This window comes from Chiloscyllium plagiosum, chromosome 48 (assembly GCF_004010195.1).
Source record: "Chiloscyllium plagiosum isolate BGI_BamShark_2017 chromosome 48, ASM401019v2, whole genome shotgun sequence".
NCBI classification, from domain to species: Eukaryota; Metazoa; Chordata; class Chondrichthyes; order Orectolobiformes; family Hemiscylliidae; genus Chiloscyllium; species Chiloscyllium plagiosum.
In genome coordinates this window covers 4,183,368-4,199,428 of record NC_057757.1, presented here as the reverse complement: position 1 = coordinate 4,199,428, position 16,061 = coordinate 4,183,368, and the positions used below count along the sequence as shown (strand labels likewise).

The 16,061-nt window shown below is 45.9% G+C and overlaps 1 protein-coding gene across 2 annotated transcripts in view; it reads left to right on the top strand.

Annotated features, from left to right (window-relative positions):
- Positions 1–11,501, top strand: part of LOC122544333 (baculoviral IAP repeat-containing protein 1-like) — a 29,050-nt gene extending 17,549 nt beyond the window's left edge. For both annotated transcript variants that reach the window (XM_043683512.1, XM_043683511.1), the window contains exons 11-15: positions 3,810–3,986; positions 5,195–5,359; positions 6,690–6,776; positions 8,268–8,432; positions 10,897–11,501. In XM_043683512.1, the coding sequence (XP_043539447.1) occupies positions 3,810–3,986; positions 5,195–5,359; positions 6,690–6,776; positions 8,268–8,432; positions 10,897–11,267 (965 nt within the window). In that variant the 3' untranslated portion in view covers positions 11,268–11,501. The remainder of the gene's footprint in view (positions 1–3,809; positions 3,987–5,194; positions 5,360–6,689; positions 6,777–8,267; positions 8,433–10,896) is intronic.
- The last annotated feature ends 4,560 nt before the right edge of the window (positions 11,502–16,061 follow it).

Sequence of the window (16,061 nt, the reverse complement as noted above, 5' to 3'; positions counted from 1 at the left end):
ATTGGACAGACTGGGGTTGTTTCCCTTAGAGCAGAGGAGATTGCGAAGGGGCATGATTTAATGGATAAAACAATGATGAGGGGCATTGACAGGGTAGACAGGGAGGAACCTTTCCCCTTGTTGGGGGGAAATCAATGACCCAGGGAGGCATAGACTGAAGCTGAGGAACAGGAGGTTCAAAGGGGACATGGGGACAAGCTCTTCCTCACACGGAGGGAGATGGGAATCTGGAACCCACTGGCTGTGAGTGTGGGGGAGAGGCAGAAATCCCCATCATATTGAAGAAGCATTTAGATGTGCCCTTGCCAGGGCAAACATGCTGGAAAATAGGATTAGAGTAATTACGTAGTTGTTTCTGACTGGCACAGCCTTGATGGACTGAAGGGGCTTTTTCTCTGTTGTAGATCCCAATGACTCTATGCCAGGTTGAGGAGAAAGTGAGGACTGCAGATGCTGGAGTTGAGAGTGTGCGCGTTGCTGGATAGACACAGCAGATCATGCAGCATCTGAGGAAAATCGATGTTTTGGGCAAGATCACTTCATCCAGATGAAGGGCTCCTGCCTGAAATGTGATTTTCCTGCTCTTAGAATGCTGTATGATCTGCTGTGCTTTTCCAGCACCACACACTCTCAACTCTATGCCAGGTCTGCCAATCAATTGGAAATGTTTGGAAGTCCTTAGGTAGATTTAGCCAGTGATGCCATGGGAGAAATAGGTTAAATCTGGCATAGGAAGTCATGATCTGTCTCCATTTGACGACACATTAGCTAGTAGTTAGTCAAGTGCCAGTGCAGTAGGGGGCAAATATGTCTATGGCATGTGTTTGCCGATCGTAGAACTTGAGATCAGAGTCATCGAACAGGTGAGCTGGGGAGAATGGTCTCTGGACGTTTTGTCGAGGAAACAGTCACTGCTGTTAGGAAGCGGGTTCTGGAATTTGGGCTCAGTGGTTCAGGGGCAGTTGAGAGTGATGATTGATGAGGCAGCTAGGGAGATCCAGGGGCGTGTGGGAGTGTCAGCCTTTGCAAATTGGCCAGCAAGTTTGATGTTCAAGTATCCGAGGGCCCAGACACATCTTCCAGGTCAAGCAGCACTTTACCTACACTTCCCACAATCTAGTCGTAGAGATGTACAGCACAGAAACAGGCCATTTGGTCCAACTGTTGAGAGGAAAGTGATGGCCTACTGGTATTCTCGCTGGACTGTTAATCCAGAGACCCAGGTAAGGCTGGGTTCAGATCCCACCATAGCAAATGGTGGAATTTGAATTCAACAAAAAAAAGGTCTGGAATTAAGAGTCTAATGATGACAGTTGATGACTGTTGGAAAAATCCATCTGGTTCACTACTGTCCTTCAGAGAAGGAAATTGCCATTCTTACCTGGTCTGGCCTACACATGACTCCAGACGATCAGCCAATGTGGTTGACACTTAACTGCCTCTGGGCCATTAGGGATTAATCTATTTGCATTTGGCCCATAATTTGTCTAAACCCTTCCCATTCAAATGCTCTTCAAATGTTGTCCATGTACCAGCCTCCTCCACTCCTGTGCAACTCATTCCATATACATCCCATTCACTGTCCAGGTCCTTTTAAATCTTCGTCCTCTAACCTTAAAACTATGCCCTCTAGTTTTGGACTTCCATCACCTTGGGGGGAAAGAGCTTGCCTATTCACCCTATACCCCCAATAAGGTAACCCTTCAGCCTCCAACGCTCCAGGGAAAGTAACCCCAGCCTATTCAGCTTCTCCCTGTAGCTCAAATCCTCCAGTCCTGGTAACATCCTTGTAAATCTTTTCTGATCCCTTTCAAGTTTCACAACATCCTTCCTATAGCAGGGACTAGAATTGCCTGCAATATTCCAAAAGTGGCCTAACCAATTTCTGAAAAGCCGCAACATGATCTCCTATGCTCAATGCACGGACCGATAAAGGCAATCGTACCTAACGCCGCCTTCACTATCCTGTTTACCTGTGACTCCACTTTCAAGAAACTCTGAACCTTCACTCCAAGATCTCTTTGTTCAGCAACACTCCCCAGCACCTTCCCAACTATTTACCAACTACTACATTCGCTCCTCACAATGTGGCCTTCTCTAGAATGGGGAAATGAAGCGTAGGCTGGGTGGCTGCTTTGCGAAACATCTACATTCTGTCTGCAGAAATGACCCTGAGCTTCCAGTTGTCTGCCACTTTAACACACATCCCCGTGTTCTTTGGGCAACAGGCTTGCTATAGTGCTCCAGTGAAGCTCGGAGAACAGCTCTTTGATTTCCACATGGTGGACTCTGCAGGACTCAATGTCAAGTTCGATAATTTCTGGGCCTGAGTACCTTTCTCCCATGTCCTTATCCCAACCCCCCCACATACACCAAGTCTTGTCATCATCACTGCTACCACAGACGCCCCATTGTCAGCCATGAACTGTCCCCATTGTTTCTTCAACCCTGATCACTACCCATTGCTTTTCCTGCACGTCTTTGGACTAGGGGAGGAAACTGGAACAAACCCACACAGACACAGAGAGAACATGCAAACTCCAGACAGACAGTCACCCAAGGCTGGAATTGAACACAGTTCCCTGGTGCTGTGAGGCAGCTGACCATTGTGCTACCAAATGTATTTACTCTGCCTGGAAATGTAGGGTAGGCAGGTTCAAATGAGACATTCAAGAAGGGCACTGGATAATGGAGAGAGTCTGTAGGGATATGGGGGGTGGCAGGAGATTGGCCACTGGGTAACAGAGCTAGGGTAGGCACGAAAGACCAAATGGCCTCCTTCTGCCCCAGAATATCTCCACGACTCTGCAATAGCTGGCTCCAGAGAAGTGACCAAAAGCTTGATCGAAGAGATGAGAGGTTTTAGGGAGCATCCATGAAGCCGGGAGAGAGACGGACAAATTTAGGAGAGGGGGAGATTCCAAAACCCAGGATCCAAGCAGCCAAAGGCATTACCACTAACGGTGGAGTGAGGGGAATTGGGGGATGCTCAAAAGGCCAGAATGGGAGGAAAGGACCAGAGATCTCAGAGAGTTGTCAGGCCTGGAAGAAGTTGCAGGAGTAGAGAGGGGCAAGGCCCAGAGAAACGAGGATGAGTTTGGAATCCATTGCTGGATTAGGAAGTAATGCAGGTCAGCGATGGGTGCACTGTGTGATAGGATACAGGGACCAGGCCAAGTCCTGGTTGGTGGAAGGGAATAAACTGGCCACACGAGTAAGGAAAACCTTGCAGGTAACGTTCCTGTTCGAAGTTGCCAGGTGGGGCAGCGCGGATGGTTAGTGCTGCGGCCTCTCAGCACCGGGGGCCCAGGTTCGATACTGTCTGTGTAAAGTCTGTACACTGTCCATTGTCTGTGTGGGTTTTCCTCCCACAGTCCAAAGATTTGCAGGTAAGGGCAGATTGGCCATGCTGAATTGACCCATAGTGTCCAGGATTGTATAGGTTAGAGTGGTTTGGCCATGCTGAATTGACCCATAGTGTCCAGGATTGTATAGGTTAGAGTGGTTTGGCCATGCTGAATTGTCCCATGGTGGCCAGCGATGCACAGGCTAGGTGAGTCAGCTGTGGGAAATGCAGGGTTATATGGTGAGTCTGGGTGAGATACTCTTTGGAGGGCTAGTGTGAAGTTGATGGGATGAATAGTCCTGCTCCACTGTCCAGGGATTTTATATTTCCCGCCCCCCCCCACCCCCACCCCACTCTACTGCTAACTGCGGTATTTCTCTAAGGATTCTATAATGATTCTAAGACATACGAAGAGTGCATCGGCTTCTCATGATGAACTAAAGGACCAATCTCTTTGTGGTAGAGTACCTGCTGAGCCGATTGGACAAGTTGGAACACCTGAAAAAACTCAAGATCGAGGTGAGGACTGGTTCGTCTCTGAGAATCATTGACCAGATTTCCGAGGGCTTAGCGACACTGCAGAACATGGAAAACCTCACTTTATCTGGAGTCAACTGCATGCAGGATTCTTCAAAACTCGGTAGGGCCCATAGTTCTTTGATAAGTCAAACAAACGTGAGGTCCCCAACCCTGCTGTAGTACCTATTCAGCCTCTCTCTGTAGCTCAAATCCTCCAACCTTGGCAAAGTTTCACAACATCCTTCCAATGGGAAGGAGATATGAAAGGTTTGGAGGGATATGGGCCAGGAGTAGGCAGATAGGGCTAGTTTAGTTTAGGATTACAGTCGGCGTGGACTGGTTGGTCCGAAGGGTCCATTTCCATGCTGCACACATCCCCTTAAGGAAATGCTTGAGGAAATACTCAATAGTTTAAAAATAGATTGAGGGATTGAGAGGTTGCCTGACAGAGGTTTGGTTACTCCCATGGAGAGATGAAATGCTTGACTTGGAACACAAATATCTGCTGTGATCCTACTGAATGGCAGAGCAGGTTTGAGGGTGCGCATCTGCCTCTAATTCACATTTTTTAAGCAAGCGATTGTCAGCAATCCATTGACAACGAAGTAACCCCTCGGTGCATTTGTAAAGAACGACAACAGTTCCTGCTGTTATGGACTAGTTCAGAACCCCCTCAAAATATTTTAAGAAGGCAGCCTAGACCCTAACTTTTTCTTAATTTAAAGGTAGATGTAAAGTGTGTGTTGCAGATGCAATGCGACTGGTCAAACCACTCAACATTAAGAAAAATACAATTTATTGAAACACTGTAGTTCAAATACAAAGAAAGAAAGAAGAATTTAGAATAACTTAACAGATTGGAACTTAACTGAATAATAGATACAGTAACTGTTACTAATTAACTGATCCAATACAGTAACATCCCATAAACATGCCCCTCGGCAGAAAAAGGCAAATTCAGACACAGATTCTCACACGCAGTTCTCCAACCCAGGAGGAAGAAAACATTGCGAGAAAATTCAGAGAGAGTAGCAGCCAGGAGACATTCACTGGAGCTCTCAACTCTTTTGAGAACCCAATGGTTTCTGCTTAAAGCTAAACCTAAAAACTTCAAATAAGCTAGGAAGCCTGATTTGTGAGAGCTGGCCACACCCATCCAGGCTGCTTCTATTGTTCCAACTTTAAAAAAACACACCAAGGCCTCATAAGCTGTTTACCTTCTTAGAGACAGCTCTGCCTTATAACCTCTCTTAAAACAAAAACCAGGACAAAATAAGCTCTTGAAAGGCATTGCATTGTCGCAATCTGTCCCTGTCACTGTCCCCACAGCTCACCACCTCCAGAATTTTTCACAACTCCGAGTCTTCCACCTGAAGTGCACCAGCAGCTTCCCAGAGTTTGAGGATCTCAGCCAGGCTTTATCATCGTGCTCACGTCTGGAGGAACTAGTGCTAAGTGCGCTTCACCTGTCTCCGAATGAAACTTTGGCGTTCAGTAAGTGAACTAAGGTCTCAACCCTGATGTCTTGTCTGTTTTTCCTTGGGGGGTGGCTGTAATTTTGGGAGTGGAGAGGTGGTTTTGCAGACTGGGGGCTCCTTGCGATGCTCCACTTTTGTGGATGGAAGTAAATTATGCAGTGGGTGACTCGCATGTAGCAGTCCAATTTAGAACTACTGTGTCACTCAAGCATTGAGTATTGACTGGTTTGTTCATGAGCTCATAGGGAGAGACAGTGACTAGATTGACCGGATGGCCACAAGTCACTCCAACGAGATAAAGAAAGTTGCGTGATTATGCAGATTGCAATCGATTAACAATGTGCAGACTGTTAATTGCAGGAGAATGAACAAGCGAGGCAACTTGCCAAGTCATTAGCTTCAGTCACGTAATGTCTGGACAGCATTGGTTACTAGCTGATAAGCAGGTGTTAGTATACAATAGGTCCTTGCAAAGAGATGAATAGGTCCATGCAAAGAAAAGGATTTGTTTATCAGGTATCAGTACAACTGCAAGGAGGTCCCAGCACAACTGCTTGAGCTCCCCTTCTCAATGGTCTCCATTACTGTTGCTGTCTGCTGATGGAGGTCCCATAACACAAACTCACCCAGTCACACAAACACTCACACATAAACACTCTCACACGCACATTCTCATACACACACTCTCTCTCTCTCTCTCTCTCTCTCTCTCTCGCATGCGCGTGCACACACAAACACATACGCACTCTCACAACCTCATTCAAACTCTCACACAGATATTCACACACAAATACACTCTTACCCACACAAACACATGTGCACATACACACATACTCAGGCACATGCATCAATACACCCCCACCTACACAAACTCTCATACAAACATGTACACATACACATGCAGATTTGCTCTCAAACTCACATACATATACTCACACGCATGCACAGTCACATGTACCCTATGAGCACACTCCCAGAGGTGTACCTGCAGCAATAAGTTGGACAGTCTCTCACACACACACACACACAGATATCCAGGAGAATGCACATATGCTGGCACACAGGCAAACTAGTGTACACACACAGAAAACCTAAATGCAGAGGTACTCAAACACGCACTGACGCACATTTCAAACACATATACACGTTTATACTGTCCCGAATCCTTTAAGGAGAGTGTGGATGAGGGAGAAAAAGGTGGAAGGATGCTCTCTCAGGGGTGAGCTAAGGATCTTAAAGGGAGTGGGAAGGTTTTTTGTGGAGCAGGAGCACCTGTAGAGAAGGCAAGGGCTGAATGGTGTTATTCTGTTCTGTGCTATTATTCCCATTACTTCTCTATCTTCTAGCTGCTTCACTGAGCAAACTCCAGAACCTCAGACTATTGGAAGTTCCAGGCATCAACTTTTCCAATGCAGAGGAATCAGAAGCTTTTGGTAAGTTGCTTTTATCCTGATCAGCGATGGTGATCAATAGATTGACATAGATTAATCCATTGGAGTCTGGGAGTGAGATGATTTTTGATGTTTTCTGTTCCCTGCACTCTTCTCATTTTTCTTTTCCAACTTAATTCAGTCCCTTCTCCCTCTTCTGCTGACCTTCATAGTCCTTAAGGAGCAGCAGATTTTGGGAACATTATCCCCAGCAAGTTCCCCTCTGAGCCACTCGCCATCCTGACTTGGAAATATATATGTTCCTTCAGTATCACTGGGTCAGAATAGCTCCCTTTGTAACGGCACTGTGTGGGTGTCCCTACACCACGTGAGATTGGAGTGGCTCAAGAAGGCAGGTCACCACCACCTTATTAAAGGGTCAGTTAGGGATGGGCAGTAAATGCTGGGACCAGCCAGCGATGCCCACGTCCCACGCTGAATTAAGAAAGAACTTCCAGCTTTGCCTGCTCCATGTGGGACCAAATTCTATTTTCCTTCACCCCCTAATTGGGAACATTACTCGGGAAATCCTGATTGGATTTCCTAAGGGCAATCATAGTCTAGAGCCTTTAGTTCTGCTTGTATGTACCTGTCTGTGTGTGTTTGTATTTTGATTTTTGCATAAGTCTATGTCCTCTAGTTCTGGACTCCCCGTCCCCAGGGAAAAGACTTTGCCTTTTTACCCTATCCATGCCCCTCAGAATTTTGTAAACCTCTATGAGGTCACCCCTCAGCCTCCGATGCCCCAGGGAAAACAGCCCCAGCCCATTCAGCCTTTCCCTATAGCTCAAATCCTCCAACCCTGGCAACAACCTTGTAAATTTTTTCTGAACCCTTTCAAGTTTCACAACATCTTTCCAATAGGAAGGAGACCAGAATTGCACATCACTAAATTCAAATTTGATTGGATTTTGGTATCTGGGACATAATTTAAATAGATTAGCTGAATTTGAATTTGCTTTTGTATCATGACAACTCATCTGCATTATTGGTTTCACAGTCAAATTACCATTTTAAATTCTTTCAGCACACTGTGTGCCTCTCTAAGTCCATGCCAGCTTCCAGTCTCCCTTAAAAGTACAGTACACATTACATTTTCATAGCAATATGTCAAAGGGAGAGGCCAAATGAAGGAGTTAAGTAAGGAAAATTGAGTAATTTGAGTGAGGGGATCAAGTGAGAAAGATGGGAGAGAGTGAGAGCATTGTGTGAGTCAAGTGAAGGTGTTGAATGAAGATGCTGAGTGAAGGAGTTCTCTAAGGTGTTCAAATGAGGTGACGAGTGGGGAGGGGGGAAGAATGTCGAGTGAGAAGCTAAAACATTGTTTAGGGACAGCAAAGGCTGACCCGAATTGGGAGGTAAATTCAGAAACAATGGAGATGATTAAGTAGCTTTAGAGGGAGAGAATAAGGGGTATTATCTGGTTAAAATGAGGAAAAGAGTGTTGTTTTGGAATTATTCTTTACCCAAACGTGAATTTTACTCCACTCCTAGCTCGTGCTGTTGGCTCTCTCACACTGCTAGAAGTATTTCACCATTGCTACAATGATGGAATAATCACTGCTGCATCCCCACTAACTCAACAGTTACCGAACCTGCAACACCTCAGGGAGCTCTCCATCAAAAAGATCATGGATGACCAGAGTCTGTTAGAGCTAGGTGAGTATGTTGTTGCAGTGTTGAACACTTCTGTAACAACCATAAAGGGTTTACATTTACCGAGCACCTCTGAAATAGCGCAAGATCCCTTGAGATGGTTTGGCATGAACTACTATCGAGCAACATGAGCTCTCAACTGTGTTAGGAGATATGGAAAAAGTTGACCAAATGCTCATTCAGTGAGGAAGGTCCCAGGGAAAACTTTTAGGAGGAAACGAGAGAATCCAATCAGTGGAGGAGGGATTTTGAAAGATCCTGGCAGCTGGGACCACAGCCACAAATTGCAGAGTCAGTAAAATGCAGGCATCCCAAGGGACCATGATTGGAGGTGCACAGAGAGTTGTAGGGGCTGGATGAGGTTAGAGAGATAGAGAGGGTTGTAGGGGCTAGAGGAGGTGACCGAAGTAGAAGGGGTACAGGGCTGGAAGAGGTTACAGAGATATGGAGGTGTATAGGGGACAGAGGAGGTTACAGGGGTAGGAAGGGTTGTAGGGTCTGGAGGAAGTAACAAGGATTGGGAGAGGTGTAGGGCTGGAGGAGGTAACACAGATAGGGAGGGGTGTAGGAGATGGAGGAGCTTACAGAGATAATGAGGTCTAGGGGCTGGAGGAGGTTTCAGAGGTACGGTGGGATGTAGGGGATGGAGGAGGTAACACAGATAGGACGGGGCGTTGGGGAACATATAGGAGGTTATGAAGATAGGGAGGGGTATTGGGGCTGGAGGAGGTAACCATTCCAACACCAGCACCCAGGCTAAATCTGAGAGTTCCAATCCCTGAGATGCAGTTGTTGGAATCGAAGTTGAATTTGTAAATCTGGGATTGAAAGCTTTTCTCTGCGATGGTGACTGTGAAACTACCATCAAATTGTGTGAAAACTCATTTGCGCTCAAATTGTCCTTTAGGGAGGGGAGTCTGCCATCTTTTCAGTCTGGGCCCACATGTGATTCCAGTCTAACAGTAATGGAGTTGAGTCTGAACCAGGGTTGCTTTGAGAGGGCCAAGTATTTCTGAGGGACGGCAACAAAATGCCACATCTGATTTTAAAAATTGCAAAATAGTGCTTCTTCTGTTCGTGAATTGAATCAGAGTAGGACTTCCCTTGAGATATCACTGTTCTGGCCCGCATTTGTAATTCCTCAAAGTTGGTGTCCTTTTTAAAGAACATTGGCGTTGGAGGCAGGTAGGAGAAGGTTCACTAGGATGATCCCTGGAATAGAGGGATTGTCGTATGAGCAAAGGCTAATCAGGTTGGGGCTCTAGCCCCTGGAGGATGAGTCATAGAGTTGTACAGCGCAGAACAGACCCTTTGACCTAACTTGTCCATGCCGACTAGATATCCTAAATTAATCTAGTTCCATTTGCCAACATTTGGTCCATATCCCACTAACTCCTTTATTTTCATATACACATCCAATCCCTTTTAAACGCTGTAGTTATACCAGGTTCCACCACCACCTCTGGCAGCTCAATCCATATGCGTGCCAACCTCTATGTGAAAAAGTTGCCCCTTAACTCCCTTTTAAATCTTTCCCCTCTCACCTTAAACCTATGCCTTCCAGTTTTGGACTCCCCTACCCTGGGGAAAAGACCTTGGCCATTCACCCTATCTATGTCTCTCATGATTCTATGAGACTTGATAAAGGAAAGTAGTCCCAGCCTCTCCCTATAGCTCAAAACCTCCAACCCTGGCAACATCCTCGTAAATCTTTTCTGCACCTTTTCAAGTTTAACAATATCTTTCCCTTTATAGGAAAGCCAAAATTGAATGCAGTGTTCCAAATGTGGCCTAACCAATGTCCTATACAGACGCAACATGAATTCCTAACCCCTGTACTCAATGCACTGAGCAATAAAGGCAAGCGTACCAAACACCTCATTCACTATCCTTTCTACCTTCAACTCTACTTTCAAGGAACTATGAACCTGCAAGGTCTCTTTGTTTGGCAACACTCCCCAGGACTCTATCATTAAGTGTATAAGTCCTGCCCTAATTTACCGTACCAAAATACAAGACCTCACATTTACCTAAAGTAAATCTCATTGAAACATCTAGGATGCTTAGAGGGCCTGACAGGGTCAATGCTGAGATGATCGTTCCCTGCATGGGAGAGTCTAGGACCAAAGGGCACAGTCTCAGAATAAAGTGGCACAATTTAGGATTGACATGAGGAGGAATGTTTTCATCAGAGGTTTGTGAGTCTTTGAAACTCTTTGCCAGAGAGCGTTGTGGGGGTCCAGCCCTTGTGTATATCGAAAACTGAATGAGATAGATTCTTGATCAAGGGTTACAGGAAAAAGGCAACAAAGTGGCCGTGAGGATTGTCAGCCGTGATCCTATTGAATGACAGAGCAGGTGCAAGCAGCTGAATAACCTACTCCTATTCCTATTTCTGCTGGTCTCCTGAAAGTTACCTCATCTCATACCAGCTAATTTTCTTCCCAAACCGTGTCCTACCCCACAGCCAAAGCAGCCAAAAGCGGTCATCTTCGGAAACTGAATGTTCTCGATCTGAGCATGAATGAGGAGCTCAGCGACCTGGGCTGGAGGGATTTCTTCCTGACCCTGGATGACATGCGCGAGCTGAGGGATCTGAATATTTCCCGTCTGTACACCAACCAACTGAAGCCCCAGGCAGACACATTCAAGGCCTTTGTGCAGTGTGTCTCTCGGCTCCCGGCCCTGGTGATCATCCGCATGCTGAGCTGGATGTTGGATGACATGGACTTCAACTTGTTCAACTCCATGAAGGAGAGCCACCCCCAGTCTCGCCGCCTGTTCTTGTGGTGGCAATGGGCGCTCCCATTCACGCCTATCATCCAGGCCGACGAGTAGAAATGGTTTAGGGTGTTGGCACATGGAAGATGCACCATTCCAAGGGGCTGCTTTCCTCCCCTCACCATCATTCCTCCAACCCTAACCCTGGCTAAAGAATGTTGAACCAGAGATTTTGCCCTGGGATGAAGAGAAAGGTGAGTTTTGAGAAGATTTGTAGCTCAGGTTGAGGTTCTGAATGTAGCTTTGTTCACTGAGTTGGAAGGTTTGTTTTCAGATGTTTCACCACCATACTAGGGAACATCTTCAGTGAGGCTCCAGACTACTCAGACCCCTTGGCATCATGGCAGCCCACAAACTCACCAACACACTAAAACAGCAGCTCATGAACTTGGAAGATCCATACAGATAACAAGCAAAATTAATGTTATTTACAAAATACCTTGCAAGAACTGTAACAAACACTACATTGGACAAACGGACAGAAAACAAGCTACCAGGATAAATGAACATCAACTAGCCACAATAAGACATGACCCACACACTCTCCTTACATACGGATGAGGAGAGACACCACTTCGACTGGGACAACACATCCGTCCTCGGACAAGCCAAACAGAGACACACGCAAGAATTCCTAGAAGCATGGCATTCCAACTGGAACTCTATCAACAAACACATCGACTTGGATCCCATTGACCACCCCCCGAATGGAAAATGACATCACTGTAGGAAATGATGTCACCACCGGAAATGACATCACCAACTCACCGAAACCCAAACATACAAATAGAAAGCGGGATGCACCATTAGTGTTTCATCTGGAGGCTCACTGAAGATGTTACCTAGTATGGTGATGAAAGGTCTGAAAATGAACCTTTCAGCTCAGCGATCAAACCTACATCCATGAGGAGAAAGGGTATAGACAACTATTGGTAGGGTGAAAGATTAGCTGTGATTTGACATGAATGGAGGGGCAGCCTCAAAAATGCACTCCTACTGTTCTTAATTTTTAAAGGTTTTAAACTTATGTAACAGTGTGGGACCTGCTTTTCCATTGTTACTGTAATGAAAGATGTGTGATTTGCATATCAATATCACTTGTTTTAGACTTTGGAACTTAAACTAATGGCATATGGGTATTTGTTCTTGTGAAGGGTTAAGTAATTAACTAGGTCATAATTAACTAATTAATATTATAAAGCCATGACTTTAAACCTGTACGTGCCTCATGGAGTGTCATTGGAAGTTTGTTTATATTTATTTGGGGAGAAACAATAGGAAAAAGAAAACATTGAAAGGCATTATCTTGCTTCTGTGTTTAGAATAATCATGGATTAATTTCAACATAAAAAAGCCAAACGCTTATGTTTCGGCATTTTAAACGGGATCTGACTGAATTCAGATGGAAGTGTTGCCTCTCCTGGACAAAGCAAATTATTGGGAGCAGTTAAGGATACATCTTTTATTCAATGCTGAGAAAGTCTAAGCTCTCAGTCATGTAATTGGGAGAGGTAAAAGACCTCACAGCACTCCAGACCTGAACTGAGAGAAAGCAATTAAGTTGAACCTACTAATTTGATAGGGTAGGGAAATTTATTGGATTTTTGTAATGTTGGAGATGTGATTTTGTTTTGTCATTTGTGTTGTCTTAGTTTTCTCTCTTTTGTCCTGGTTTATTTTATTAATAAACCTTTACTATAAAAAGCAAATCTGCAACCTTAATTACATATGTTTCAACGAAAGACTGCCCCGTTACATTATAGTAGAAAGAAGATATGATCTATCAAGCATTTTAGTACAACAAGCAAGGAGAAAGTGAGAACTGCCAATGCTGGAGATCGGAGTCAGATTCCTGCTGAAGGGCTTATGCCCAAAAGATCCATTCTTCTGCTCCTAGGATTCTGCCTGACCTGCTGTGCTTATCCAGCACCACACTCTCAACTCTAAACAAGTGTAGGGTTTATACAATTAAAGGCAAGGCCTCGGGTAGTGTTGTAAAATGGACGGACTTAGGGGTGCAGGTACATAATCCTTCCAAGTTTATGTCACATATAAACAGGATCGTTAAAAAGACGTTTTGCATGTTTGCCTTCATTGCTCAGTCCTTTGAGTGTAGGAGTTGGAATGCGATGTTGAGTTTGTACAGGATACTGGTGAGAGCTCGTCTGGAGTACTGTGTCCAGTTCTGGCTGCACTGTTATGGGAAAGGTATGAATTAAGCTGGGGAGGATACAGGAGAGATTTACCAGAATGTTGCCAGGAATGAAGAGTTTCATTTCTAAGGAAAGGCGGGGACTTACTTCACTGCTCCCCAGGGAACTTGCCCAAACTCTCTCACCTCACTCTTTCTTACTTACTATCCTGCCATCTAGCCATTCAATGCCAGCCCTGCTGCAACTATTGATCAACGGCATGGGAGGGACGTTAAAAATTACGCAATGCCAACAGGTTGATTTAGAAGCACTGGCTTTCGGAGCGCTGCTCCTTCAGTGAAGTGACCTGATGAAGGAACAGCGCTCCAAAGGCTAGGGCTTCCAAATAAACCTGTTGGAAACTTGGTGTTGTGTGATTTTTAACTTTGTCACCCCAGTCCAACACCATCACTTCCACGTGTGTCTGTCACTGACCTGGGTGAACATCGAAGCTCGCTTCTCTCTGCAATCAAATGAATTACAGCGATGCACAGACACTCGCTCTACAGCTGCTTGTTTGGCTGAGTTCTAAGACAGCGTGTTGCTGCCTTTGCCATGGATACTGGGGGAGGGTGTGGGCAGCACACATTCACACTTACTCACAAACGGCAAAGTGCAGATTTGCAAATCGTCCTGGAGCAGCGGTCGCTCAAATCCTGTCAGGAGGAGGGTCAGTGTCAACTTGATCACAAGGTCGCACTCCAGTCTTCCATGAATTCAAAACACAGCCCTCACTGTTAGGACTGGGAGTCTAACCCACACCTCCAGGGGAAACTGCGACCTGAATGCAGCGCCTTAGACCGCTCGGCCATTCAAACCAATGCTAGTCACTGGGTCCACAATGCTCACTGGAAGTCTCAGTCCAGGCAGTATCAGCCCACACATATCTATCAAACTTTCTCCCGCACACATACATTATACAATCTGTTGCTTTGTCAATGGGTGCACAAATATTGTCAAATAATTAATTCGCCCCCATCATGGTCCTTCACAATCCAGTCTGGTCCATCAACTGAGGTTGAATAATTTCACACGAGTTTTGTAGGTTAGCTCCCCTCCAGCGGGGGGTTTGTCGGCGATGAGGTGAAGCACTGCGGGAGATGGGTGGAGAACAGTATTGGAGAGATGTCAGCTCTGCTTCACACTGGGCTGAACAGGGAATAGGTCGTTGCTGGAGCTTTCTCACTCACTCAGCGATACCTTGACACCACCTCCCACTGGCTCATATTGTTGTCCATTCCCAATCCATCCAATCCCCTCAGCGAGAACTCCTTCCCACCCCAACCCCGAGCCAGCCCGGACTGGGCAAAATGGTCACCTCTATGAATACTAGAAGGAGCTCCCCTCCCATTGGTGAGTGCAAGCACCTCAGTTGCAGGGGGATCGGATTGAATGAGTTGATTCTATTACAGCATTTCCAACACTCTCGGATTGAACTGGAGATTTCCAACATTAGCGCGATTTTTAAAAAATCCGGAATGATCGCCGTGGCAATCACAGGGACCTACCTCACGACAGCAACTCATGAGCAAGCACCCAGCATCATCTCTGGCTGGCTCAGTTGGCGACAATGTGAGAGAACCTGGATCTAAGGGATGTGGCTCCAAGGCCCATGTTGGGTGACTGATGCCTTTTGAAACATGCACCTTATTTTCATCAGCTCTCGAACCCACTCTGCGATCTCCCCTCACATATCCTGCTCTCAGGAATCAGCTCTCCGCTTCTGATGGGGGGATATTAAAGTTTTGACCAGTTTCCTGAGCAAAGGGAAAGATACAAAATGAAGCATCGTGTTCCCACCCAGGATCGAACTGGGGAACCTTACGTGCGTGAGGCAAACGTGATAACCACTATATTACAGGAACTACTTTACATTTTAAAGCTTTGTTCATGTCACTTTCGGCCTGGGGGCAGCTCTGCACTTCACAGTGAATAGATATCATCTCAGCTCCGGGACATTGGCTGCGTGCAGACTGATACCCCGAGAGTCTCTGTGTGTCTATATCTCTTTCTCCCTCCCTATCTCTCTGTAACTTCCCCCGCTCTCTGTATCTCCATCTCTCTCTGTATCTTTATATTCCTCTTTTTCCCTCTCTGTACAGGGCCCTGGTGAGACCACACCTGGAGTATTGTGTGCAGTTCTGGTCTCCAAATTTGAGGAAGGACATTCTGGCTATTGAGGGAGTGCCGCGTAGGTTCACGAGATCAATTCCTGGAATGGCGGGACTACCTTACGCTGAAAGACTGGAGTGACTGGGCTTGTATACCTTTGAGTTTAGAAGACTGAGAGGGGATCTGATTGAGACATATAAGATTATTAAAGGATTGGCCACTGGAGGCAGGAAACATGTTTCCGCTGATGGATGAGTGCCAAACCAGAGGACACAGCTTAAAAATACGAGGTAGACCATTTAGGACAGAGATGAGGAGAAACTTCTTCACCCAGAGTGTGGTGGCTGTGTGAATGCTGTGCCCCAGAGGGCAGTGGAGGCCCAGTGTCTGGATTCATTTAAGAAAGAGTTGGATCGAGCTCTCAAGGATAGTGGAATCAAGGGTTATGGAGATAAGGCAGGAACAGGATACTGATTAAGGATGATCATACCTGTCCATGCCCCTGTCCACCTTGGGCACGTCTTGCGATTCACTGCGAACAAACACA